Genomic DNA, 24,687 nt, shown 5'->3' on the forward strand with positions numbered 1-24,687 from the left:
AGTGCAGTGGTGTGATCATAACTCATAGCCTCAAACTCCTGAGCTCAAGGGATCCTCTTGCCTCACTCAGCCTCTCAAGCAGCTGGTACCAGAGGCACATGCCACCATGCCTGGCTAACTTTTTAAAACATTATTTTTTGTAGAGACAGAGTCTTACTATGCTGCCCAGGCTGGTCTCAAACTCCTGGCCTCAAGCAATCCTCCCACTGTGGCCTCCCAAAATGTTGGGATTACAAGCATGAGCCACTGCACCCAACCTCAACAAATGTTTACTGAGCTCCTAATAGGCGCTAGGCATTGTGCTGGGTATTGGGGTTATAAGTCTCTTAAGAGCAAGGGAGAAAGATGGGCTATGAATAGTGACCAAGGTTCTGAGTATATATAAGGTACACTGAATTACTCCTTATTGAGGGCCTGCTAATCTTTCAAGACTCTCAGGTCCTTTTACAGCTCATGCCTGCAATCCAAGCACGTTGGGAGGCCAAGGCGGGAGAATCACTTCAGGCCAGGACTTTGAGACCAGCTGGGGCAACATAATAACACCCCATCTCTACCAATTTTTTTTTTAATTAGCTATGTATGGAGGTGCACATCTGTAGTTCTAGCTACTTGAGAGGCTGAGGCAGGAGGATTGCCTGAGCCCAGGAGTTTGAGGCTGCAGTGAGCCATGATCGTACCACTGTACTCCAGCCTAGGTGACAAAGTGAGACCCTGTCTCAAAAAAGCAAAAACAAAAACTGATCACCTCCTTTTATAGAGAATCATAAAAGCAGTATGTAAAACATTTATTTCCTATGTTCACACCCAATTATTCCAAACAGAGTACAGCTGGGAGGTTTCCCATTCTCTCTTGGGAAGGAGGCTACATTCAAGAAATGAAGACTGGTACAAGTTAGTAATTAGCGCTTATACCTACTACCCCGTATGGGTGCCTGCATTCATAAACGTGCTACATTTTGGGGAAGCAAAGAAATATAAGTAAAGCACAGATCCTGCACTCCACAATCTCAAAGACAGTTACAACATAATATAATAAGGGCTGGGCTGGGCGCGGTGGCTCACACCTGTAATCTCAGCACTTTAGGAGGCCAAGGTGGGCAGATCAACTGAAGGAGTTTGACATCAGCCTGATGAACATGGCAAAACCCGGTCTCTACTTAAAATACAAAAATTAGCTGGGCGTGGTGGTCGGCACCTGTAATCTCAGATACTTGGGGTGGAGGGGGGAGCTGAGGCAGGAGAATTGCTTGAATCCAGGAGGCAGAGGTTGTGGTGAACTGAGAGCATGCCATTGCACTCCAACTGGGGCAACAGCATGAGAATTCGCCTCAAAAATATATATACATATATATAAAATAAGGGCTGTAATAGAAGATAAGTAGAGAGAAAGAAATAATATTTTCTCTAGTAGAGAAATCAAAGCCTTCTTTAAAAAAGTAAAGTCTAGATCTGGATCTTAAAGGATGACAGGAGTTCATCAGGTGGGAGCAGGAGGGAAGGACATTCTAGAGAGGGAGAAGCATGGAAAAAATGAAAGGGCAGAGCATGTTTATGAAATATTAAATGATTTAGTATGACTGGAACTTAGCATACATGATGGAGAGTGTATGTAAGAAGGGTAGACAGGTAGCATGGTGAGGAGAGCTGGAAGATAGACTGTGGAAATCTATTTTTCTGAAGGTAACAGAGAAATAACTGATTTTTAGGCAGGAGAGCAGCTTGATTAGTTGCCCCCCACCACAACCCCAGGAAACTGGATGGGCTAGATGGAAGATGAACTGGAGTTACAGAGAACCAAGAAAAAGGTATGGGAGAAGGAAGTCAGGGACTAACCAAATAAGATCTCAAGGATCATGAAGATGGCTTGCTGTGAAAAATACCCAGAGCTTTTTATTTGTCACAGAGACAGGGTCTCATTATGCTGCCCAGGCTCCTCTCAAACTCCTGAGTTCAAGTGATCCTCCTGCCTCAGTCTCCCAAAGTGCTGGAATTATAGGCCTGAGCCACAATGCCCAGTCATTCAAAGACCCTTGGAGTAGAGCAGCAGAGATCAGGACCTCGTGTATTTGACTTCTAAAACCAGAAATCTGATTTTCCTTAAGCATGTATCATGGAACAGATACTTGAGGATTGATTCACAATACCAAATTCATAACAGATTGTGGTATAAAGGATAATTCTAATTAACTAATATACATTCATTCATTCATCAAATACTTACAAAGAATCTACTTTGTGCGAGCATTATTCTAAGGAACTAGGGACACAGTTGTGATTAACAATTTCCTGTCCTGACAGCTATAGTCTCTGTGGAATATAACGTAGAATGTATGTTTCCAGTGAGTAAAATATTTGTTTGCTGTCCAGAGCATTTCCTTCCCAGCACAAAGGAACCAAGGATTTTAAGTCAGTAATCAAAATGTTATTTGGCAAATGATCAGAAAAAAGAGATGGGACTAAGACCCATTTCATTCAGGCCACAAGTAAAGCCCGAGCTTATCTTCACTCTAGAACAAGTACACCTCTTTAATGACTAGCTTTTAACCATGTTCTGTGGATTCATAATTTCTCTATCCTGAACACTGCTGAATGGAATAAGCCATCCTGGCTTATTTTTCTCTTTCTGGGTTACAGGTAAACCATTTCAATTCTAACACATTCTTTCAGACAGATTATAATACAATTGAGTTTAATTATGTTAGCTTCAGTCATTTTTACTATACATGATCAGATAAAGGCTCCAGCCTCACCTATTTCATTGTAAGCAATCATAATGTAATTTTGGGGACTAATGGGTTTTCAACCATTAATTCAACAAATATTTCCCAAATATTTACTTAATTAATTTATATATTTTTTGAGACAGAGTCTCACTCTGTCACCCAGGCTGGAGTGCAGTGCTTAATGTCTGCTCACTGCAACCTCTGCCTACTGGGCTCAAACAATTCTCTTGCCTCATCTCTCCCGAGCAGCTGGGATCACAGGCACCCACCACCTCACCCAGCTAATTTTTGTATTTTTAGTAGTCACAGGGTTTCACCATGTTGGCCAGGCTGGTCTCGAACTCCTGACTTCAGGTGATCCGCCCACCTCGGCCTCCCAAAGTGCTGGGATTACAAGTGTGAGCTACCGTGCCTGGCCACCAAATATTTATTAAGTGCCTATGATAAGCCAGGCACTCTGCTAGGTCCTGGGAATATCAGAGTTAACAAGACAGATTTTTGCACCTATGTTAAAGAAATCTGCATACATTATAGTAGTGAAGTGAGATTAAGAAAATTTTAAGTCAGCTGGGCAAGGTGGCTCATGCCTGTAATCCCAGCACTTTGGGAGGCCAAGACGGGCGGGATCACGAGGTCAGGAGATCAGGACCATCCTGGCTAACATTATGAAACCCCATCTCTACTAAAAATACAAAAAAAAAAAAAAATTAGCCAGGCATCCCCACAGTCCCACTCATTCAGGAGGCTGAGGCTGGAAAATCGCTTGAACCAGGGAGGTAGAGGTTGCAGTGAGGTGAGATCATACCACTGCACTCCAGCCTGGGCAACAGAGTAAGGCTCTATCTCAAAAAATAAAATAAAATAAGAAAATTACAAGTATACAACAGAAAATTAAACTGTGGCAAGTGTTACAAAGGGATATGAGAAAATGTTGCATCCCAAAGCTGATGACAATAACCTGGACCAGGCTAGTGGCAGTGACAAGAGAAGTTGTATTTGCAATCTATTTTAGACATTGAATTAACAAGACAACAGTGAACTGAATGAAGAAGGTAAGGAAAAAGAAGGAATCAAGGCTAACTCTTGGGTTTTAATTTAAGCAACTGGGTAAAGAGCAGTACTATTTCCACAGAAATCTACGTACAATACACATAGAAAATATCAGTTTTTATGCAGATTATAATCTCTATCTGAATCATGTTTTCTGTAAGTTAAATATTACCCATGAGGATGTGTGACCTTGCTTACTAAATAAAAAGAGCACTAAGAATCATGAGATCTAGGTTTTAGTTCAAATACTGTCACTATTTAACTTTAAGTCACATTCTCTACAAGCCTGCTATTTTATGGGTCAAGTGAAGAGACTGAGGAATAGTTCAAAAGCAATGAAAACATATAATTAACCTTATACAATTAAAGGACTAACATCATTAGCTTACTGTTTGACAGCTGGAGATCTGAGATGGTATTAAGTATGGCCCAGAGTGAAGACTCCTGTAGTCTGGTTCTAGATCTCTATTTTTGTGTGTGTGTGGATTCCATAACTTGGCTTCTGTATTTATGAAACAAAATTACAGTGATTTCTCTCACAGGCATAAGAAGAAAATCCATAAACATCTATACGCATTGCAGATTCCTGGAGGAAAGGAGTTATAAGAATATAAATAATTATTTGTGTTATGAATAAGTAGGATCAATCTCTCAGAAAACCAGGAAAAGTTTAGCTATCATTGCTTTGTGACTTTTGCCAGGGAATCTTTGCTTTTCCTAGAAAATAAATTACTACCTTGGAGGATGTCTGAAATCTCTGAAGGAAGCCTTCTTGCACATAGCCAGTTCAGGAAAGTTAAACCTGGTACCATGCTGTAAGGGAAAATAAATCTTTTCATTAAAGTGGTCAAGAGTATTTGCTAAACATAGCAGCATTTCCCAAACAGGGAGTGAAGCTACAATGAGGTCTCATTAAAACTTTTTTTTTTTTCCTTTAAGACTTTCTTAGTCTGTCTTAGTGTGAAATAAGTTCCTTGGTGTGATCTGAGTAACTTATTTCTTAATTATAAAAAATCTTTTTTTGTAGAGATGGGTCTATGTTGCTGAGGCTGATCTCTAACTCCGGAGCTCAAGCAATCCTCCCACCTCGGCCTCTCAAAGTGCTGGAATTACAGAGGTAAGCCACCATGTCTGGCCCACAGATCATTTCATAAGCTCCTTTTCTTCACCTGTATCACTTGTCTTCTCCTTTTGTTTTTTTCCATTTCACTTATTTTTCCTTTCTCTGTCATTTTCGTAGTTGAACAGTCTTTTCCAAAACTTAGGCCACACTGTTTCCCTCTGTTCTCTTCAAGGCCTCCTACTTACAATGATTTGGAGACTGTCATGTACCAAATGTTTATCTCTCAAAGATCCAAAAAATGGTGTACACCAGTGGTTCTCAAACGGGTGGTTCTGTCCCTCCCAGGGGATATATGGTAGTGTCTGAAGACATTTTTGGTTGTCACGACTGGGGAAGGATGCAACTGGCATCTATCGTATAAAGGCTAGGATGCTGCTAAACATCTTACAATGCACAGAACAACATCCCACAACAAAGAATTATCTAGCCTGACAAAGAATTGTCTGCCAATGTCAATAATGCTGCCATTGAGTAACTATGATATGCACAAATATCAGCAGCTGAAAATGACTAAGGTTTGGTGGCACCAGTCCAGGCTCCTTAGGGATTCAGATTCTCAAGGTGGTAAACTGGCAACCACTGGCATCAGATTGTCTGGACTTGGATTCCCAGGTTCCCTGTTTTGCTGGCCATATATGGCTTCTGACTAATTATTCGGTGCCACAAAAGCAGTTTCCTCACCTGGAAAAAAGAGCTAATAAAGCATCCATCTCACTAAGACATAAGCTCTTTGAAAGCAAGGAACTGCCATGCTTAGATTAGGGACTGGTATCCAGTAGAGAGTACTAGGTGTCTATGGATTATTTCACACAGTTGGTGTTGAGGCCTCAGCCTCCCTGAGTAGCTGGGATTACGGACGTGAGCCACCCAGCCTGGCCAATAATTCTTACATAATAAGAAAGTAGGGCGTGGTGGATCAGGCCTGTAATCCCAGCACTTTGGGAGGTCAAGGTGGGCGAATCACCTGAGGTCATGAGTTCAAGAACTGAAGAACTTAACATGTGCTTCCCTGTTGAACACTAACAATTTCACATAACTCCAACATGGCAAAACCCCGTCTCTACTAAAAATACAAAAATTAGCCGGTGTGGTGGTGGGCGCGTATAATTCTAGCTACTCTGGAGGCTGAGGCAGGAAAATCGCTTGAACTCGGGAGGCAGTGGTTGCAGTAAACCGAGATCGTGTCACTGCATTCCAGCCTGGGCGACAGAGTGAGACTCCGTCTCAAAAGGAAAAACAAAACAAACAAAAATAAAGTAGAACCAAGCGAGGCTAAAGCTGCAATTGGTTAAAAAAAAAAAAAAAGGATAGAGATAGCATATCTGGTCATTTTTTCTGTGGTTGGCACAATGTTTCTTTTTGTTTATATTCAGACATAGTTGTGGAGTGGTTTTGTTTTTGTTTTGACCCACCGTGGTCACAGAATGGCCTTGTCTGATGTTGGTGTTCTGTGAAATTGTTAAGTGTTCAGCAACATCCTAGTTAATAGCGCCAGCTGGCTTCCCGCCATCATGGGCTGCATTTATTTTCAGTGTTTCACATTCCTTAAACCCTCCCCCAAATTACCTAACAGATGCTCAAATCCTGTAAATTCTTTCCAACACCCTCTTCCCAAGACGTCCCGCTGTTTCTCCACAGTGTACCACCCTCCTTGCAAAACCATAGACCCAACTTTGTCCAACTACAGGAGTGTTCTCGACGGTCTTTGGCTCGAGCCGCAGTAACAGCTCCCTAAAGGGTCACTGCTGTTGTTACGTCTCAAGGGAAACTACATGGTGCACCCAGAGCGTTCAGGCTTCATAAACAAGTATTTTGAGGCTTCCCGACAGCTGCCTCTGGCTTGTTTAATTCTCCTCAGGAGACGCCTTCTCTCCTAAGAGAAGACAGGGGAGATACTTTGGTTTCTGACCTATCACGCAGAAAACCAGCCGTCAAATTTCTTATGAAGTAAAAACTGACTCGCGCGCCTCCAGCTTCAACTCAGAATTTCTCAAACACCAGGACGCCGCAGGGGCATGCGGGAAACTAAAGCTCCAGCGGGTTCATATGACTCGGTGTCTAACCCGCTACCTTAACCCAGGAGGAACGGCCCCCAATTCACTCTACAAACAGCGAAGAACATTCCTAAAGGCTGAGGTAATGGTCACTACCAACAACCGAACCTTCTTCCGGTTGCCGCTCGCTCGAACATCGCGACGGGTCGCTGGTCAGCTGCCGCGCAAGCGACAGCCTCTTATAGACGGACTACAAGTCCCGGCATGCCTGGCGGCGCAGCGCCGCCTGATAACTCGCGCCACACGAAGCACGCTGGGTTGGTTCTTCTGCGCGCCTGCGCCTGGCGAGCTCTGCGCAGGCGCATTTCCAGCTTGGAGGAGAGGGCGGGGTGTCGTTCCCTTTCGCTGATGCAAGAGCCTGGTGCGGTGGTGGAAGAGGTATCGGCAGGAGCAGCGCTGCCGCCGGAACCTGGGGCTGACCCGTCTGACTTCCCGTCCGAGCCGAGCCCACTAGAGCCGCAGCCATGTCTGGAGACGAGGTGAGGGCCTGAGCCCGGCGCTAGGGCTAAGGACTGAGGCGGGAAGCAGAACCCACTCCAGTGTGGGAGACCGGGCCTGCGGCCTAGTAGCCGGCCGCCGCCATGTGGGGCAGCCGGGCCTAGACTGCCCGAAGCTGCAGAGCCGGCGAGGACTCCGGAGCCGCAGGCTTGGCCGCAGCCCGCTTTCCTCAGGGCGGTGGCGCCGAGGCGGACCTCCTGCCGTGGTTGGCATTTCCGGAATGGAGAGCACACGTTGAGTCGCCCTCCCTGAAGGGGCTCGAGTGCCCAGTTAATGCCCCGAATGAGACTGGGGCTGGTGATCCCTGCATTCCTTTCCGCTGGGCACTGCTGCCCCAGCTCGCCTTCCTGGGTGCCGCGAGGAACCTCTCTTGGCTTGATAGAACGCCCTCGTTAAAACTTTCTAGGCTGTCTTGTCGGGGCTGGTATCCCGCCCTTGTTTGCCTTCCTAGCATTGTTTTTTAAAAAGACGATGGGGTGATGGGCTTAGAACGAGAGAAAAATATCCTGCAGCCTCAGGAAGTGACTAGCCTTCCCGGAAAGTTTCCAGGCTAGCCCACGAGCTTCCCTTAACAGAGGGCTCCCAGCGACGTGAGCGGGAAGTCCGGGCTGTGAAGCTGGCTGGATCTTTTTCTACCGTGGTGCTTGGATCTCACCGCATTTCCTCAAATCCCTTTCCCCCAGATTTATTCTAGTTGGTATAACTTCTAAAGACTTAAAATGAAGTTGATGTTAAGTACTCGCAGGTGTTGCTTAACATTGGGGGAGGCCCTGACCGGTATTGAGGATTTCTTAGGCAATAGGAAGCCTCGATCACAAGGGCAAAGGAATGGTCGAGAAAGGCCAGTAAATGTGCCCACAGGAAGTGGAATATTCTCCTGTTAGAGTTAAGGGGTGAACACTTGAAGCACTAGTTCATGGAGGGCTGTGAAGACGAAGTTAAGGAATTGAGAATGTATTCTGAAGGGGATTCCAGTCTCTTACTTGGTTCTTGCAACAGTCCTGTAAAATAGGTCTACTGTTATGCCCATTTTAGAGATGAAAAAACTGAGGCTCTCTGAGTTGTATAATGCCCATGATCAAATAATAAGTGGCTGAGCCAGTGGTAGGATTCCAGATCTGTGCAATATTGCTTCCGTGTAGATGACTAGGAGGATCTCAGTAGCTTAGAGAAAGTTTGTAAATGGTCCTTAAAGGTTATGATAGACATTGCTCTAGGCTGCTGTATTTCAAAAGTTCTGAGAGTGGCAGTATTTCACACCTATTTTGTTTCTACTCATTTTTCAAATTTCTCATAACCTTTGGCAAATACTGCACATAGTGCAAGAGTCCGTGGGGTGTTACTCTGTGTATGGTCAACTACAAGTTGACACACAAGGTAGAAATGGGGCCATCAACATAGTGACTTGGAGGGCTAGAGGGATCATTTCTATCAGTAGGATCAGGTTTTGAAAGAAGGGGAGTATGACTATATTACTGATGGATGAACAGTTTTGTGAAGTAGAGATGGCAGAAGCAGCATTTCAGCATAGGACTTTGAAAGTCAATAAAGTATTAAGCAGTTTGGCACTTAAGTTGACAGTACGACTTCGTTTTACAGGAAACCAGGGCTGAGGGAGAGTCCAAGATCACACAGAAAGCAGGACTGGAACCTTGCTGTTTGGCTTCCATTCTGCCAGGTAGAAGTTAGGAGTAGAGGGAGAATAGAACAGAATTTGAAGAATAGGGTGTAGGGTCTGGTTCCTCTAGTGCTGTTGACTAGATAAGTGTTCTTAGGCCATTTCTTTTTTTTTTTTTTTTTTTAAGAGACGGGGTTTCACCATGTTGGCCAGTCTGGTCTCGAACTCCTGACCTCAGGTGATCCACCCTCCTTGGCCTCCCAAAGTGCTGGGTTTACAGGCATGAGCCACCGCACCCGACCCTTAGGCCATTTCTTTAACTTCTGGCTACTGTACTGACTTTCGAGGATCAGATGAAAATCTGTACTTGAAAATGATATATTAACTGCCAGGGACTTCCCAGAATGCAAGTAATCTTGCCTGGTGGGTCAGTCTAGAGGATTAAATAGGCTACTATTAAAAAATAATTTTCTGTTTTCTTCATATTTCTGGGTTTTTTTTTCTTATAAACTGCACACATTTCTTTTTAAACCTGGCAATTAAGCCAAAAACTCACCAAAACATAAAACCCTTTTCAACCTAATGGAACTGTGGTTTCATTTTTATTTATTTATTTTTTTTTTGAGTCAGGGTCTCACTCTTGTTGCCCAGGTTGGAGTGCGGTGGCACAATCATAGCTCACTGCAGCCTCTGTCACCTGGGCTCAACGGATCCTCCTGCCTCAGCCTTGCAAGGAACTGGGACTACAGGTGCATGTTCTTACACCCGCTAATTTTTAAGTTTTTTGTAGAGATGAGGTCTTGGTTTGTTGCCCAGGCTAGTCTTGAACTCCTGGCCTCAAGCAGTCTTCCTGCCTTAGCCTCTCAGCATGGAACCACAATCTTTAGAAAGCAGAATCCTAGAAATATGGCTGCTACCTGGTAAGGGAAAAGAAAAATCCCCTAATCTATAGGCATTCACTATTTTTCAGACCATTTTTTAAAAGCAGCATTAATAATTAATGCTTGCTTGCTTACTACCAGGCCCCATTCATAAGGTGTCAGAACATTGATTTTTCATAAAATGTGGTAAGGTGTTTTGGCAAAAAGAAGCTTTAAAAAAGTTTTTGGTTCAAAATGGGATGTGTGTTGTATAAAGTTTATGAAACACAAAAAAATACAAAGAAAAATCTCAGAATCTAAATCTCAGCTACTTAGAAGAAGACTTAGGCCAGGAGTTTGAGGCTGCAGTGTGCTATAATTATAATTGAGGGTAGCCACTACATTCCAGCCTGGACAACATAGTGAGACCCCTGTCCCTAAAAAAAAAGATCTCACAATCCTATCACACAGAGATGGCAACACTTAGCATTTGTTCTGGTCATCCTTGGAAGGAACTTTTAGATCAATGCTTTGCTTCTCTGTGGGTTCTTTTGTGACTCACACCTGCTTCTGGGTATAGTATGACTACAAAGGTGATTTCTTGGGTAAGGTATGATCTATGAGAAGATCATACCTAATGCTTCATAATTTGATGAAGCATTTCAGGGTAATGTTAGCTGGTATACCTTTTCTTTGCTCTCTCCAACCAAACGTGAGAAGTTGAAAATAGAAAATTTATGCTTTTGAAGGCTTTGTTGTGAACCTAAAATATAACTGAAGTGATTCTGTAGTTTTCCATAAGTGCACTGTCAACAGCTATTTACTTTTCAAATCCAAACTAGTGTTATAAAAGAAAACCCATTTGGAGTGTAGTCAGCTTATAATTTGAAAGTCTTATAATGAAAGTCTTAAAAAGCCATGATATTAGTCAAGACTGATATGGGCTTGTTCTTTGGGGAGTTCTGCTTTGGGTACTGCTTTGGGATCCCCGCTCCTTGTTTGTAAACTCTACTTTGCAGGATGTTATGAATAAAATTAGGCAATGAGTTGTATGTTACATATCCAGACAGTAATTGAGAGAGATGTTATTTCAATGTATGATTCCAGCATGTTTATTATCCTTTATAAGGCTACAACCAAACTGTTTACCTGTAGAACAAAATAAGGTTTTTCAGGGGATAAGAAGGCACTTATGAAGCTGTCCTCTGGTGATATCAGGATCCTTTCCATCTTTGGTCTGTCTTGATGAATAATGGTTAAAAGGCAATTAATACTTTAGGGAACTTGATGCTTGAAAAAAATGCAGTAAATGGCTTGTAATCCCTTCCAGAACCAAATTTATAGTGTCTAGAGTTTTGTCTGTCCTTTTGCCAAGTCTCCCTATTTCAAGAATGAGGATGAAATGTAGCTAACTTCCCTGTAATACTGCTGTACTCCTTGTAGGGCGACCCAGAGCTCAATAGTAGATCAGCAGTGGGGGACTCTTTCCTCTTTGCTCTTCTGTCTTGGTAGGGACACTTCTTTAAGTTAGCCAGATAATATTCTTCAGACTGACTGCATTTCAGATTTAATTATTTATAGAATTGGGTCCTTGTTAAAGTTGGAAAACACATTTGAAAATGCTTTGCAAATACCATACTTCTCTACTGGGCAGGGACAGTAACTATATTACCTTATTACAGACTATAGCTTGGTTTCAGTCTAGTTTCCTTAATGATCTTGGAACATAAATAAGTTTATGTTAGAATCCATTTTGGGAAGTTTTTGAGAGTTTTATACGTTTGGAAAATTAGAGCACCTGAATTGATGAAATTTCAGTGATAGGAATCAAGAGAAAACCATGCTTTGTGAATGGTAAAGTATTATATAAATTGCAGTTGCTAATATTTATTTGAGTACTTATGTGCCAGGCACTATGGCAAGGGTTTTATATTTACATACTTGTTTAAGCCTCCCAGTAACCTTGTATGGTTTGTCGTTCTGCTGCTTGTCTCCATTTTACATATGAGGCGTGGAATAACATAAGTACAAGCCATAGTCAGAACTTGAATCCAGTCAGATGGGCTCCAGACTTGTGCTTTTATTTATTTATTTATTTTTGGTTGTCGTTGTTGTTTTGTTTTGTTTTTTGATATTTTTATTTATTTTTTAAAGACGGGGTTTCACCATGTTGGTCAGGGTGGTCTTGAACTCCCGACCTCAGGTGATCCGCCTGTCTTGGCCTCCAAAGTGGTTAGATTACAGGCGTGAGCCACCACACCCGGCTGGCTTTTAAACACTTTACTACTACACTGTTGACAGCAGATCGTTGGGCAAAAATGCTGAATTTAAGCACGGTGTTAATAGAATGTAGACAGAGATTGGTAAGGGGCTTAGGAAAAAAGTATTTGAGATTTGAATTCAGTTCTGTTTGACTTCAAAGACCCTGTACTTTCTACTCTGTCAGATGTCTGCCCTGTATGTTGTTTAAACTATGATGTCTAAAATAACTTTAAGTGATCAGTGCAAGCAGATAGTCTACAAATTATAACTTATTCTATAGTGGACATTTAGGTAAAAATAAGATAATTTGGGGGTGAGGCATGGTCCTCACACCTGTGAATCCTAACACTAGGAGGCTGAAGCTGGTGGATCATTTGAGCCTAGGAGTTTAAGACCAGCGTGGGCAACATGGTAAAACCCTGTCTGTACTAAAAATACAAAAGTTGGTTGGGTGTGGTGGTGCGCATCTGTAATCCCAGCTACTCAGGAAGTTGAGGTAGGAGGATGGCGTGAGTCTGGGAGGTCAAGGTTGGAGTGAGCTGAGATCATGCCAGGGCACTCCAACCTGGGCAGCAGAGCCAGACCCTAAAAAAAAAAAAAAAAAAAAACTTTAACATTTCATAAACAAAAAGCAGAGTAAAATGTTTATAGAGGTTTCTCTTACTCAGAGATTTGCTATATGAAGAATTGCTGATGGATTTTCTTTTATTTATTTATTTTTTGAGACAGTCTCACTCTGTTCCCAGGCACCAGGCTGGAATACAGTCGCGCAATCTCGGCTCACTGCAACCTCTGCCTCCTGGGTTCAAGCAATTCTCTTGGCTCAGTCTCCCAAGTAGCTGGGACTACAGGTGCACGCCACCACGCCCAGCTAATTTTTGTATTTTTAGTAGAGATGGGGTTTCACCATGTTGGCCAGGATTGTCTCAATCTCTTGACCTCGTGATCCGCCCACCTCGGCATCCCGAAGTGCTGGGATTACAGGCTCAAGCCACCATGCCTGGCCCTGGATTTTCTTGAAGATTGTCTGAACTTCAGAATGAAGTTAAATTTTTTTTGTTTCGTTTTTTCTTTGAGATGGTGTTTTGCTCTTGTTGCCCAGGCTGGAGTGCAATGGTGTAATCTCGCTCACTGCAACCTCCGCCTCCCAGGTTCAAGCAATTCTCCTGCCTCAGCCTTCCAAGTAGCTGGGATTACAGGCATGCGCCACCATGCCTGGCTAATTTTCTATGTTTAGTAGAGATGGGGTTTCTCCATGTTGGTCAGGCTGGTCTCGAACTCCTGACCGCAGGTGATCCGCCCACCTCAGCCTCCCAAATGCTGGGATAATGGACATGAGCCACACAACTGGCCAAAAAAAATTTTTTTTTAAATCAGGGCAAAAGTCTCTGAAGTCTCTCTGTAGCAGCCCCATGTTACCAACCTTGAATAAAACATTGTACCCCTGGCCAGGTGCAGTGGCTTACACCTAGAATTCCATTGCATTGAGTGGCCGAGGTAAGAGGATTGTTTGCACCTGGCAGTTCGTTACCACCCGGGACAACAGAGTGGACAACGGGGAGACCCAGTGTCTACAAAATAAAAAGCTTAGCTGGGCATGGTGGCACATGCCTGTGGTCCCAGCTACTTGGGGGTTGGGGTGCTAATATGGTAGGATCACTTGAGCCCAGGAGGTTGAGGCTGCAGTGGGCCGTAATCATGCCATTGTACTCCATCCTGGGTAACAGTGAGACCCTGTCTCAAGAAAGAAAAAAAAAATTTATACCCCACTTGGGTATTATTTTCCTATATCTATAAAGTAAGAAGCATAGCCTAGGTTGCTGCAAAAGTCCCTTCTCTAAATTCCATGGTTTATTCAAATGCCCAAATTTGGCTCATGAAACTGAAAGTGAAGTCTCTTGTGATAATTTACAAATGGAAAGACATATACATGTTTCAATTCCCCCTTTCCCCGACCCCTGATGTTTTGTTCAAGAAGGTTGGGTGGACAGTTTATTTTTTGATAAACTCCCCTTTGATGTTTTAGTGTATCATACACTCTTTTACTTGTAAGAGTATGCCTTTTGAGGATAAAGCATATTTGGAATGTCAACGTCATTAAAAACAATCACTTGATCCCTTTTTGTTTTTTTTGTCTTCTAAACAGATGATTTTTGATCCTACCATGAGCAAGAAGAAAAAGAAGAAGAAGAAGCCTTTTATGTTAGATGAGGAAGGGGACACTCAAACAGAGGAAACCCAGCCTTCAGAAACAAAAGAAGTGGAGCCAGAGCCAACTGAGGACAAAGATTTGGAAGCTGATGAAGAGGACAGTAGGAAAAAAGGTTAGTGGTTGATGTGAGAGAGTTACTGTTGTCCTAGAAGCCCTGGTTCTATCAGTGTTTTGACTTTTGTATATGCAGTGACCTCTCAGGCTGCTAAGGTTGTTCCAGTGAAGTCAAGGCCATCAGTAGTCTCTGTGCAATGGACCTTTTCAGATTTCTGATAGGCTTGTTGCAGGGAAGTTGCCATTTAATTCATGCATTGCAAAGATGATGAAACCTTGCCATTCCAGAACTGGTTTTCCAGTTTAACTGGTCAGGTCTTTTCTCTAACTTGAATGGTAGTTGTATTTGAATGTAGGCAGAAAGAAATAAGGTAGTTTTGTGTCTTAGCAAGTCTGAAATTATAGCCTTGAGTACTTGGGGTTAGACACCAGCTTTAGTTACGTACCTCTGTGCTGTAACATAGGCATAATTTGACTATTAGAAAGAGAGAAATGATTCTATGATTATTTGTGTCTGTTGAATATAACACTGTGCTGGGATAGAGATAGCTGACATTCATTGAGCATCTACCCTGTGCTAAGTGTCTTCTACATGTTTAAAACAAACTTGGAAAGTAACTCATTCCTGTTGTCATAAGATAAAATGGATTTGTAAGTAGTTTCTTGAAAAACTTTGTAGCAGAGGGATCCTAAAATATTTCAAGTTTATAACATGGCAGATCAAATGGAAAACTTGAACAGAATCTATTATTACTCAATAACAGTAGGTAAAATTTCACTGATACTTGTATTTACTGTGCAGCCTTATTTTAATGTGAAATAATTTGTTAGGCCTTTCGATGATTAATTGAGTCAATAAAATGTTGATAGGCAGTACAAATTAGGTGAACCAACGCATAGCCTCCTAGTATCTAGTAGGGAGATAGATTAGATAAGCAAGCTGGTAATAAGTACCTCAGTTGGGATAAGCAGAAGATACTATCCAAGCACTCTGGGAATACCTAACCCAGTTGTGGGAAAAGGTGGATAAGCTACCAGAAGGCTTTGGTAGAAGTTATTTAACCGAGATCCTATAAGATGGACTTAAGAGGGCCCACGGGAAAGGTTTGGAGGTGAGGGACCTCACATATATTGCACTAGAACCTGAAAGTAGTTCAATATGGTTAGAACCAGGGATTGAAGTGTGGGAAGTGAGGAAGACAAGAAGCAGAAGTAGGAGATAAAGCTGGAGAGTTGGAAATTGTGTTAGAGTTCTGACGTTGTCTTGGGAACAGTTAGGAGTGGTATGGTCAGATTACTAAATAAATATTCTCGACATGGTCTCCTAACCAGATTGTTCCTATAGATCTTTGAGATGACCTACCATTTTGTTTTTCAGAACCATAACTTTTGTGATTGTGGAGGGACTAATTAATGATCTTTTCTGGTGACTTGATTAATTGCTGAAATATGTTTGTGTAACTCATAATGTGATGCTTTGCCTTTTAGTTGTTAATAATTATACCTTGGTCTTTCTAGATGCTTCTGATGATCTAGACGACTTGAACTTCTTTAATCAAAAGAAAAAGAAGAAAAAAACTAAAAAGATATTTGATATTGATGAAGCTGAAGAAGGTGTAAAGGTAGTATTGCTTTCTTGTTGAAGGTAAAATTTGACCTCTTGCAAGGTTGCTAATGGCTATTTCCCTCCCTTTGACTCATCTCTGACTAGCTTTGCTTTTATTATTAGCACTTAGTTGCCACTGGTAGGGTCATTTTCTTAAGAGTGTGTCTGAGTAGGTATCTTAAAGGGACTGTGGTTCAAGGAATTTAAATTTAGGTCTTACATATTGTATTGTGTGCCATTAAGATGATAAAAAAATATCCCTTGTGTTTAACCATGTTGAGATTTTTGGCTGCAGAGAGATATTTCTATGAGTGAGAAATCCTATTGAGCAAATATTCCTTTGGTTTCTTCTGTTCAACTTTTGGTAGCATATTGAATATACACAAAATTCATATGTGTACCTCTAAGCAGCAAAGAATGAACGACAGTGGTGGTTGGTAGCTGATGAAAATGTGGCCTGTAGGCAAACCAGAGCACTCAGGCCAGTTTTATGGAGTTCTCTGATCTTGTGGGTACTTGAGACCCTGTGAATCTTATTACTGAATTGATTTCTAATGAAAATATATGGAAATTCTTTTGGACAGGGAGTAACAGGTGGGCAGGCAGGTGAATATGAGGGAGGGTAGGTGGTTGGGTGACAGGGGAAGGAGCTGAAGATCTGTTCTCCTCCCTAGAGTTCCATTTTAAAGACCCTGCCTAGGAATCACTTTAGCAGAATCCACACATCTATTTATAAAACCCAAAATAATAGCAATACACATACACACACACAGAGAGAGAGAGAGAGAGAGCACACACACAACAGGAACATACACCAAATGTCTCGTTTTGTGCCCTCTAAAAATTTTCTTTGGTAGGTAGTTTATTTGCTCAAACTCAAGTGATTAAGGTATAGCCACATGCAGCAGGAAACGTATACAGTAATTCATTGAGTTTTAGAAATAATGTCATAATTTTATGACTTAGTTAATTCAGTAAATATGTATTAGTGATTACAGTGAGTCAAGCATCGTGTGCTAATTGCTAGAGTACTGAAATTTCCTGTTTGCAGAGATATTTTAGTTCAAGGATAATTTAGAATCCTTGAGAACAAGCTGGTTTTGTTTGGATTCATCTTGTTTTCTCCCTGTTTGAGCATTCTCTTTTCCTTCTTCTATAGAGAAATTGAGAAAAATAATCAGATTATACTGAAAAATGGGATTTAAATATCCTGGATAACAGGGTGACACAGAGATGTGCCACAGAAAATCTTGGTTAACAAGGCTTTGTTGGTTGATTCCTCCAGCAGCTTTTATCAGGAGATTCGCTCTGAATAAGTGCTTGAATACTGTTTTTGAAGTCAGAGCATAAGAGGGCATTACAGGTATCCTGATCATCAGGCAAGGCATGGACATAATAATTTGTGTTTTTGAGATCTTGGGCTACTCTGTGACCTGAATTTTCAGACCATCACAGGGCTTTTGAAAACCCTTGAAAAATACTTCTTGCAGACTGGGTGTGCTGTTTCACACCTATAGTCCCAGCACTTTGGGAGGCTGAGGTAGGCACATCACCTGAGGTCAGGAGTTCAAGACCAACCTGGCCAACATAGTGAAACCCTGTCTTTACTAAAAATACAAAAATTAGTTGGGGTGGCGGTGTGCACCTGTAGTCCCAGCTACTCAGGAGGCTAAGGCAGGAGAATCGCTTGGACCCAGCAGGTAGAGGTTGCAGTAAGCTGAGATTGCACCACTGCACTCTAGCCTGGGTGACAGAGCGAGATTTTGTCTCCAAAAAAAAAAGGAAAAATAGGCCAGGCACAGTGGCTCACACCTGTAATTCCAGCACTTTGGGACGCCAAGGCGGGTGGATCAGCTGAGGTTGGGAGTTCGAGACCAACCTGATCAACATGGAGAAAGCCCGTCTTTACTAAAAATACAAAATTAGCCAGGTGTGGTGGCACATGCCTGTAATCCTAGCTACTTGGGAGACTGAGGCACGAGAATCACTTGAACTCGGGAGGCGCAGGTTGTGGTGAGCTGAGATTGCACCATTGCACTCCAGCCTGGGCAACAAGAGTGAAACTCCATCTCAAAAAAAGAAAAAAAAGAAAAGGAAAATACTTTTTGCTGTTCTCCACCTTCTGCTGTGTCTTGGCATCAGTATGGAAGTAGATCTTACTGGAATAAAATTAATAGTATAGTGCTAGAAGTTGGCTAGTGTGTGCTAATCTATATTCAGCATTTCTAAGTTCTTATTTATTGACTTAGAAATTAGGTCAGTATCTGGTTTCCTGTTTGTATAGTATGTAGCTAATACCATGGGCAGATTGGTCTTGATAGCCACATATGGCACTAAAACTACAAAGCTAGATTTGGGATCCCAAATCTGAACTTTATTTACTCCCAGCTATTCTGACTTTTCTGCTGGTAAGATTTCTGAAATAACTGTAGCTATTCCCCCAGTTCAGCACACATAAAACAGATATTAATTGATGAGTAAGGTTGACAGCACATTTCAGGATAGGGAGCTGGATAAGCTGGTGGAAGGAAGGAGAAATTAGAAAGCTGGAAACAGACTGGCCTTTTCTGCTCTTCTGGGATGTTTATGACTCATTTCTAGGTTTTAATATGCCCTGTTTACATACATGCCTCTAGCAACTAATCTTGGGGTCAAGCTTCACTGTCTCCATTTATCACTTGATCCTAATTCCCCATGGCTTCTGCCTTTCCCTCTTTGATAATGTCATTTATTGGACTGATGCCTGAAGACCACGCCACAGACTGGTGCCAGGCTGACTGTGGTATAACAAAAATAAATATTTGGTCTTTGTGTTCTTGGCTCACAACTCTTAAAATCCTTGGAATCTCCAAAGTGGTAAGAGGGTGTTTGGTGTGATAAGAGGGTCTTTAGTATGCTAATGAGATGACTGGTGGCTGGGGATCCCTAGATAGCTTTAGGATGGGGCTGGTCACCAGAAAGACAAAGCTATGATTAGAGGGTTGGAAATTTTTGATGGTCCCCCTGACACCTCCAGAGAGGGAATGTCTAGAGATTGAGCTCAGCCATTAGTGGCTAATAATGTAATCAGTGATTGGGCACGGTGGTTCACGCCTGTAATCCCAGCACTTTGGGAGGCTGAGGTGGGCAGATCACAAGGTCAGGAGTTCCAGACCAGCTTGGCCAATATGGTGAAACCCCATCTCTATTAAAAATACAAAAATTAACCAGGCATGTTGTCACGTGCCTGTAGTCCCACCTACTTGGGAGGCTGAGGCAGAAGAATCGCTTGAGCCTAGGAGGCAGAGGTTGCAGTGAGCTGAGATTATGCCACTGCACTCCAGCCTGGGCAACAGAGCGACATTCCATCTCAAGAAAATAATAACAACAATGATAGTCATGCCTGTGTAATGAAACCCCTAGACATGGGTTGGGAGAGCTTCCATGCTGGTGAGCACACCAAGGTGCTAGGAAGGGGGTGCCTGGTATGGCAGCTCCATGCCTGCCTTCCTTGCCCTACCTCAGCTCCCGCCCCCATACCATGTCTTATGCATTGCTTATGTTTAGCTGTTTCCTGGTTGTATCCTTTATAATAAACTGGCAATAGTAAGTACTTTCCTGAGTTCAATGAGTCATTTTAGCAAATTACTGACTCTTGGTGGGGAATGTGGGAACTTCCGAGTTTATAGCCATGTTGGACAGAAGCAGGCAGCATGGGGACCCAATAAATGGTGACTAGCTTGTGAAGTGAGGGCAGTCTTGTAGAACTGAGTCCTTAAACCTATGAAATCTGATAATAACTCTGGATAGTGTGTGTCTGAATTGAACTGGAGGACACCTAATTGGTATTAGAGGGTTGGTGTGGAAAAACACCACATATTTGGTGTCACCTGGAAAAATCTTTCCTAATAACTGTATCAAAATCACTTAAAAATTTCTTTAAAATACTCTTGAACCCTGCTCATGCTGAAGATCATCAATCAGATTTAAACTTGAAGTGTCTCAAGTGATTATTTTTTTTAAGGCAGTTTTACCCTTGTTGTGCAGGCTGGAGTGTAGTGGTGCGATCTTGACTCAGTGCAACCTCTGCCTCCTGGGTTCAAGTGATTCCTCCTGAGTAGCTGGTATTACAGGCACCGGCCACCACATCCAGCTAAGTTTTGTATTTTTAGTAGAGACAGGGTTTCACCATGTTGGCCAGGCTGGTCTTGAACTCCCGACCTCAAGTGATCCACCTACCTTGGCCTCCCAAAGTGCTGGGATTACAGGCATGAGCCAAGGCGCCCAGCCTCTGACATGATTCTGACAGTAGCCTGGTTTGGAAACAAGGACAATAATTATAAGATCCTAAGGCTGAAGAATAAAGAAATGAGAGAGAAGTAAAGATCCCACAGATGTCTTGAAGAAGTCACAGTTTAGCTGGGCACAGTGGCTCACGCCTGTAATTCCAGCACTTTGGGAGGATGAGACAGGCGGATCTGCTGAGTTCGGGAGTTCGAGACCAACCCAACCAACATGAAGAAACTCCATCTCTACTAAAATGCATTTAATCCCAGCTACTCAGGAGGCTGAGGCAGGAGAATCACTTGAACCCTGGAGACGGAGGTTGCGGTGAGCTAAGATCGCGCCATTGCACTCCAGCCTGGGGAATAAGAGTGAACCTCTGTCTCAAAGAAAGAATTCAAAGTTTAAATGGCAGAGTCTCTGTGAGCCAGCTTGGTCCATCTCTGACAGGAGTTTCTTATTTGTAACTTCAGTTTAGAATATGTGATTTTTCCCCCCTCCAAAATAATGTCCCATGTCATTTTTATAAAAGAACAGGCTGGGTGTGGTGGCTCATGCCTGTAATCCCAGCACTTTGGGAGGCCAGGGCAGCAGGATCTCTTGAGGCCAAGAGTTTGAGACTAGCCTGAGCAACAAAGCAAAGACTTCCTTGTCTCTGCAGAAAATGTAATAAAATAAATAGAAAAGAATAGTCCCAGTATCAAATGTTCAGACTCATCTCAATTCCTTAGGATCTTAAGATTGAAAGTGATGTTCAAGAACCAGCTGAACCAGAGGATGACCTTGACATTATGCTTGGCAATAAAAAGAAGAAAAAGAAGAATGTCAAGTTCCCAGATGAGGATGAAATACTAGAGAAAGATGAAGGTAATGCTGAGGACTCAGCAGCCCATTTGTAGGTTACTCAAGCCTTTGGCCTAGTCTCTTTGATGGGGGAGGGGAGTGCTTTAAAATTTTTTTTTCTTGCCCCTTATTTCTATTGCCTGATAATGGAAGCTGAAAGGAAATAGTGTCTAGCTTGATAGTGGCAGTTAAAGAATTTGTCAATTGTGATTACATTAAAAACATACTGATTCAGGCTTGGAAAAATTACTGATTTTAAAATAATTAAAAGTTTAAAAATGTTTTGTTTACAGCTTTGTTAGTTTTTAAATGCCATAGGGTCTTTAGAGAAGTTTAGTCTGTAGGTGGGTTTTTAATGGATGTCGATGTTTCCTAAGCACTTAAAACAGTTGGACTCTTTTTCCTCTAGTTATTCTAATGCATTATTTTATCTTTGGTTTGTTAAATTAAGAAACTTTTCAGTGTGTTATCAAAAACTCCTAATTAGAGAGGTCTCTATTAAGGGTCTTTTTTTTCTCCTTTCAGATTACAAATGAGAGTTTTTCTTTTTTTTTTTTTTAAAAAAAGGTCTTTTTTGAAAGTCATAACATCCCTATTTTTATGGAAAAGGGTTGTGAGCTTTGGTTTCTTTATGCTTAAGGCTGTTGAGAATGCAGCTGTGGAAGGGAAGATAAATGTCTTTGAAACTTCATTTTTCTAGGCCCACTCCCACTTTTGTATTATAGCAGGGCCCACCCCTCATTCTTAAATCTTTGTTATTTATAGCTCTAGAAGATGAAGACAGCAAAAAAGATGATGGCATCTCATTCAGTAATCAGACAGGCCCTGCTTGGGCAGGCTCAGAAAGAGACTACACATATGAGGAGGTAAGACAAAATCTGTTGTGAAAAGGGGCTAAGCTATTCACTAATGCTCAAGGAAGAGCAAGATAAATCTTCCTTGAATTGAAAGGGCCATTAAAGTAATGATTGATGGTGAAACAGATGCAGAGAGGTCACACAGCCAGTGCACAGCAATTCCTGGTGTGTACCTGTGGGGCAGCCTGCCTAGAGTGCGGCAGTCATTGTAGTACTACTCACTATCCCCACCTGAATTCGTGGACTGCTGAGGGTATGCAGCCCTCTAGAAATCAGGAGGGCAATAGTGACAGAGTAGCTAATTTGGGGCCAGGATAGTCTGGAGTTTACTCGTTTGGGCTTTCCTGAATCTTTTCCATGCGTCATGTACTTTTCCCATAGAAGCAACAGAATGAGTAGTTGTTCATTCGTTTCACTTTGGATAAGGAGTTGCTGAGTATCAATAACGAACCAAATGCTGGCTGGGGATGAATCTCTGCCCTCAAAGAACTGCCAGACTTGTAGTAATGCATGTGTATATTTAATAAGAAGTGACGTATTTGCTGTTAAGCAGTGTGACTTAAAGGGGAACTTTATACTTCTATAGTTACCAAGCATGTTCATGAATACTACTTTATTTTTATAGCTGCTGAATCGAGTGTTCAACATCATGAGGGAAAAGAATCCAGATATGGTTGCTGGGGAGAAAAGGAAATTTGTCATGAAACCTCCACAGGTCGTCCGAGTAGGAACCAAGAAAACTTCTTTTGTCAACTTTACAGATATCTGTAAACTGTGAGTTGGTTAATGGAGTACCTTCATCCCAAATACCAGATTCTCAACGCAGTTTTAAGAATGTTAAATGTCCTTATTGTCCTTATCTGTTAAAAGTCACACTGCTTAACAGCAAATACGTCACTTATTAAATATACACATGCATTACTACATGACTTTATTAATAGATGGAAAGAATATACAGGAGTAGGGATTGAGGGAGTTCACAGTTCAAGTCTGTCAGTTGTTTCAATTCATAAATCTCAGGGCTTTTAAAAAAAAAAAAAAAATTAAATATAAGGTCTCGCTTTGTCCCCGAGGCTGGAGTGCAGTGGAGTGATCATGGCTCACTGTAGCCTCAATCTCCTGGGCTTCAGCAATCCTCCTGCCTCAACCTCCCAAGTAGCTGAGACTACAGGTGGACACAACCATGCCCGACTTAATTTTTGAGAGTACAGGTGCACACCACCATGCCCAACCAGTGTGTGTATGTGTGTGAGTGTGTGTGGAAATGTAGGTCTTACTGTGTTGCCCAGGAGAGCTTGTTTTATTAGTGCATCCAGAGGTGAGAGAAATCAACTCATGCTGATCCATTGAGGTTGGATCTTAACTAGATGTAGTGAAGAGTGAGGAGGCTGAATGTAGTCCTCAGACAGGAGTCTTGGGAGCCCAGGGAGTGGAAAGGCTCATCAGTCAGTCTAGGATAGGCCTCTAAAGCAAGCAGTGAGCTCAGGGAAAGTGGCTGAATTTGGTGCGCCTCTTCCTTGGATGATCATTGCCAGGACACATTTGATGAGATTGCAGCTTTCTTAATTACCGTCACATTCTATGCCAGAGTCAGCCCTAGCTTACTGTCCAGGAATGGCTTTTCTCTGAGCTTCTCAGTTGCATGTTTTCTGGCAGGTTCCTTAGGGCAAACAACCTTATCTATCTGATGGTCAGTTTCCTAGGTGATATATGCTTGTTGTAGAAAAAATGGTAAACACAGAAGAGATAATACTCAAAATTTTACTACCCGAGATAACCACTTGTTTTCATTACTTACATATATTTAAATAGTTTAAATTTTTTTGCTAATGACAATAGTAGTATATATTCATTGTAGAAAAATTAGAAGATAAAGACATGTTAAAGAAAATGAAAAATCATCTGCAAAGTCCATCATTAAGAGGTAGACAATTTATCGTAGATTAATATTTTGATGTTCAGTCAGTTTTATGTACTTTTTAAAATAAATTGCTATCATACTGGTTTTTAACCTATTTTTTCAATATATTGTGAAAGTTTGACTCATGTCATTAGTCTGAATAAGTGTTTTAAATAGCTATACAGCATATTCTAACAGTTCCTTAAGTTGGACATGGCTGTTCCCAGGTTTTTATTATCAGGGGCAAAACTTCACCGAATATCTTTATACATACATCTTTGTAGTAGCTCAGAATAGAGCCTTAAGACAAGATGAAATTGCTGAGTTAAAAGGAATGGATATTTTTATGGCAAATATTAGCAAATTGCTTTCCAGCAAGGTTGTGCCAGTTCATACTCCTGCCAGCGATGTAGAAGCTTACCCACTTTATTATATTTTTACCAGTTCTCACCAATTGCATTTTGGGGAAAAATAGCTTAAAAATTGTTATAGTAGCGCTTGTTGGAATAAGTTCAAACAGTGCCATAGTATAGATTTAAAAAATGAAAATATTGAATGGCATTGCTATGTATTTGCGTTTATTTTATATTTGTATGTACATTTTTTCTTTCTTTTTTTTTTGGATATTGACATCTTTCTAAAAGTAGTACACACCCTTGAATGGATTTATTTAACCACTGCCCTAATTGGTGAATATTTAAGCTGTTTTAATTTTTCTGCTGTTAGCCTTCCATGGAATCCTTCTAGACATACACTTTTTTTTT

The 24,687-nt window shown here is 41.8% G+C and overlaps 1 protein-coding gene and 1 long non-coding RNA gene across 4 annotated transcripts in view; one reads left to right on the top strand and one right to left on the bottom strand.

Moving 5' to 3' along the window:
* Positions 1-7,180, bottom strand: part of LOC119466682 — an 86,769-nt gene extending 79,589 nt beyond the window's left edge. The window contains exons 1-3 of one of the 3 annotated variants that reach the window (XR_001820495.2): positions 7,059-7,178; positions 4,510-4,586; positions 4,269-4,272 (exon numbers count right to left, since the gene is read on the bottom strand). This is a non-coding gene — a long non-coding RNA (uncharacterized LOC119466682). Of the gene's footprint in view, positions 1-3,538; positions 4,276-4,509; positions 4,587-7,058 lie in introns of those variants that run through there. The other 2 variants (XR_005197603.1, XR_005197602.1) reach the window with 2 other exon arrangements.
* An 80-nt stretch (positions 7,181-7,260) lies between these two features.
* EIF2S2 (eukaryotic translation initiation factor 2 subunit beta) overlaps positions 7,261-24,687 on the top strand; it is a 22,903-nt gene continuing 5,476 nt past the window's right edge. The window contains exons 1-6 of the mRNA XM_017514040.1: positions 7,261-7,429; positions 14,335-14,512; positions 15,973-16,076; positions 21,055-21,190; positions 21,932-22,032; positions 22,649-22,797. Of these exons, the coding sequence (XP_017369529.1) occupies positions 7,415-7,429; positions 14,335-14,512; positions 15,973-16,076; positions 21,055-21,190; positions 21,932-22,032; positions 22,649-22,797 (683 nt within the window). The 5' untranslated portion in view covers positions 7,261-7,414. The remainder of the gene's footprint in view (positions 7,430-14,334; positions 14,513-15,972; positions 16,077-21,054; positions 21,191-21,931; positions 22,033-22,648; positions 22,798-24,687) is intronic.

Source organism: Cebus imitator, unplaced genomic scaffold (assembly GCF_001604975.1).
Source record: "Cebus imitator isolate Cc_AM_T3 unplaced genomic scaffold, Cebus_imitator-1.0 Scaffold18, whole genome shotgun sequence".
In the NCBI taxonomy this organism is placed as follows: Eukaryota; Metazoa; Chordata; class Mammalia; order Primates; family Cebidae; genus Cebus; species Cebus imitator.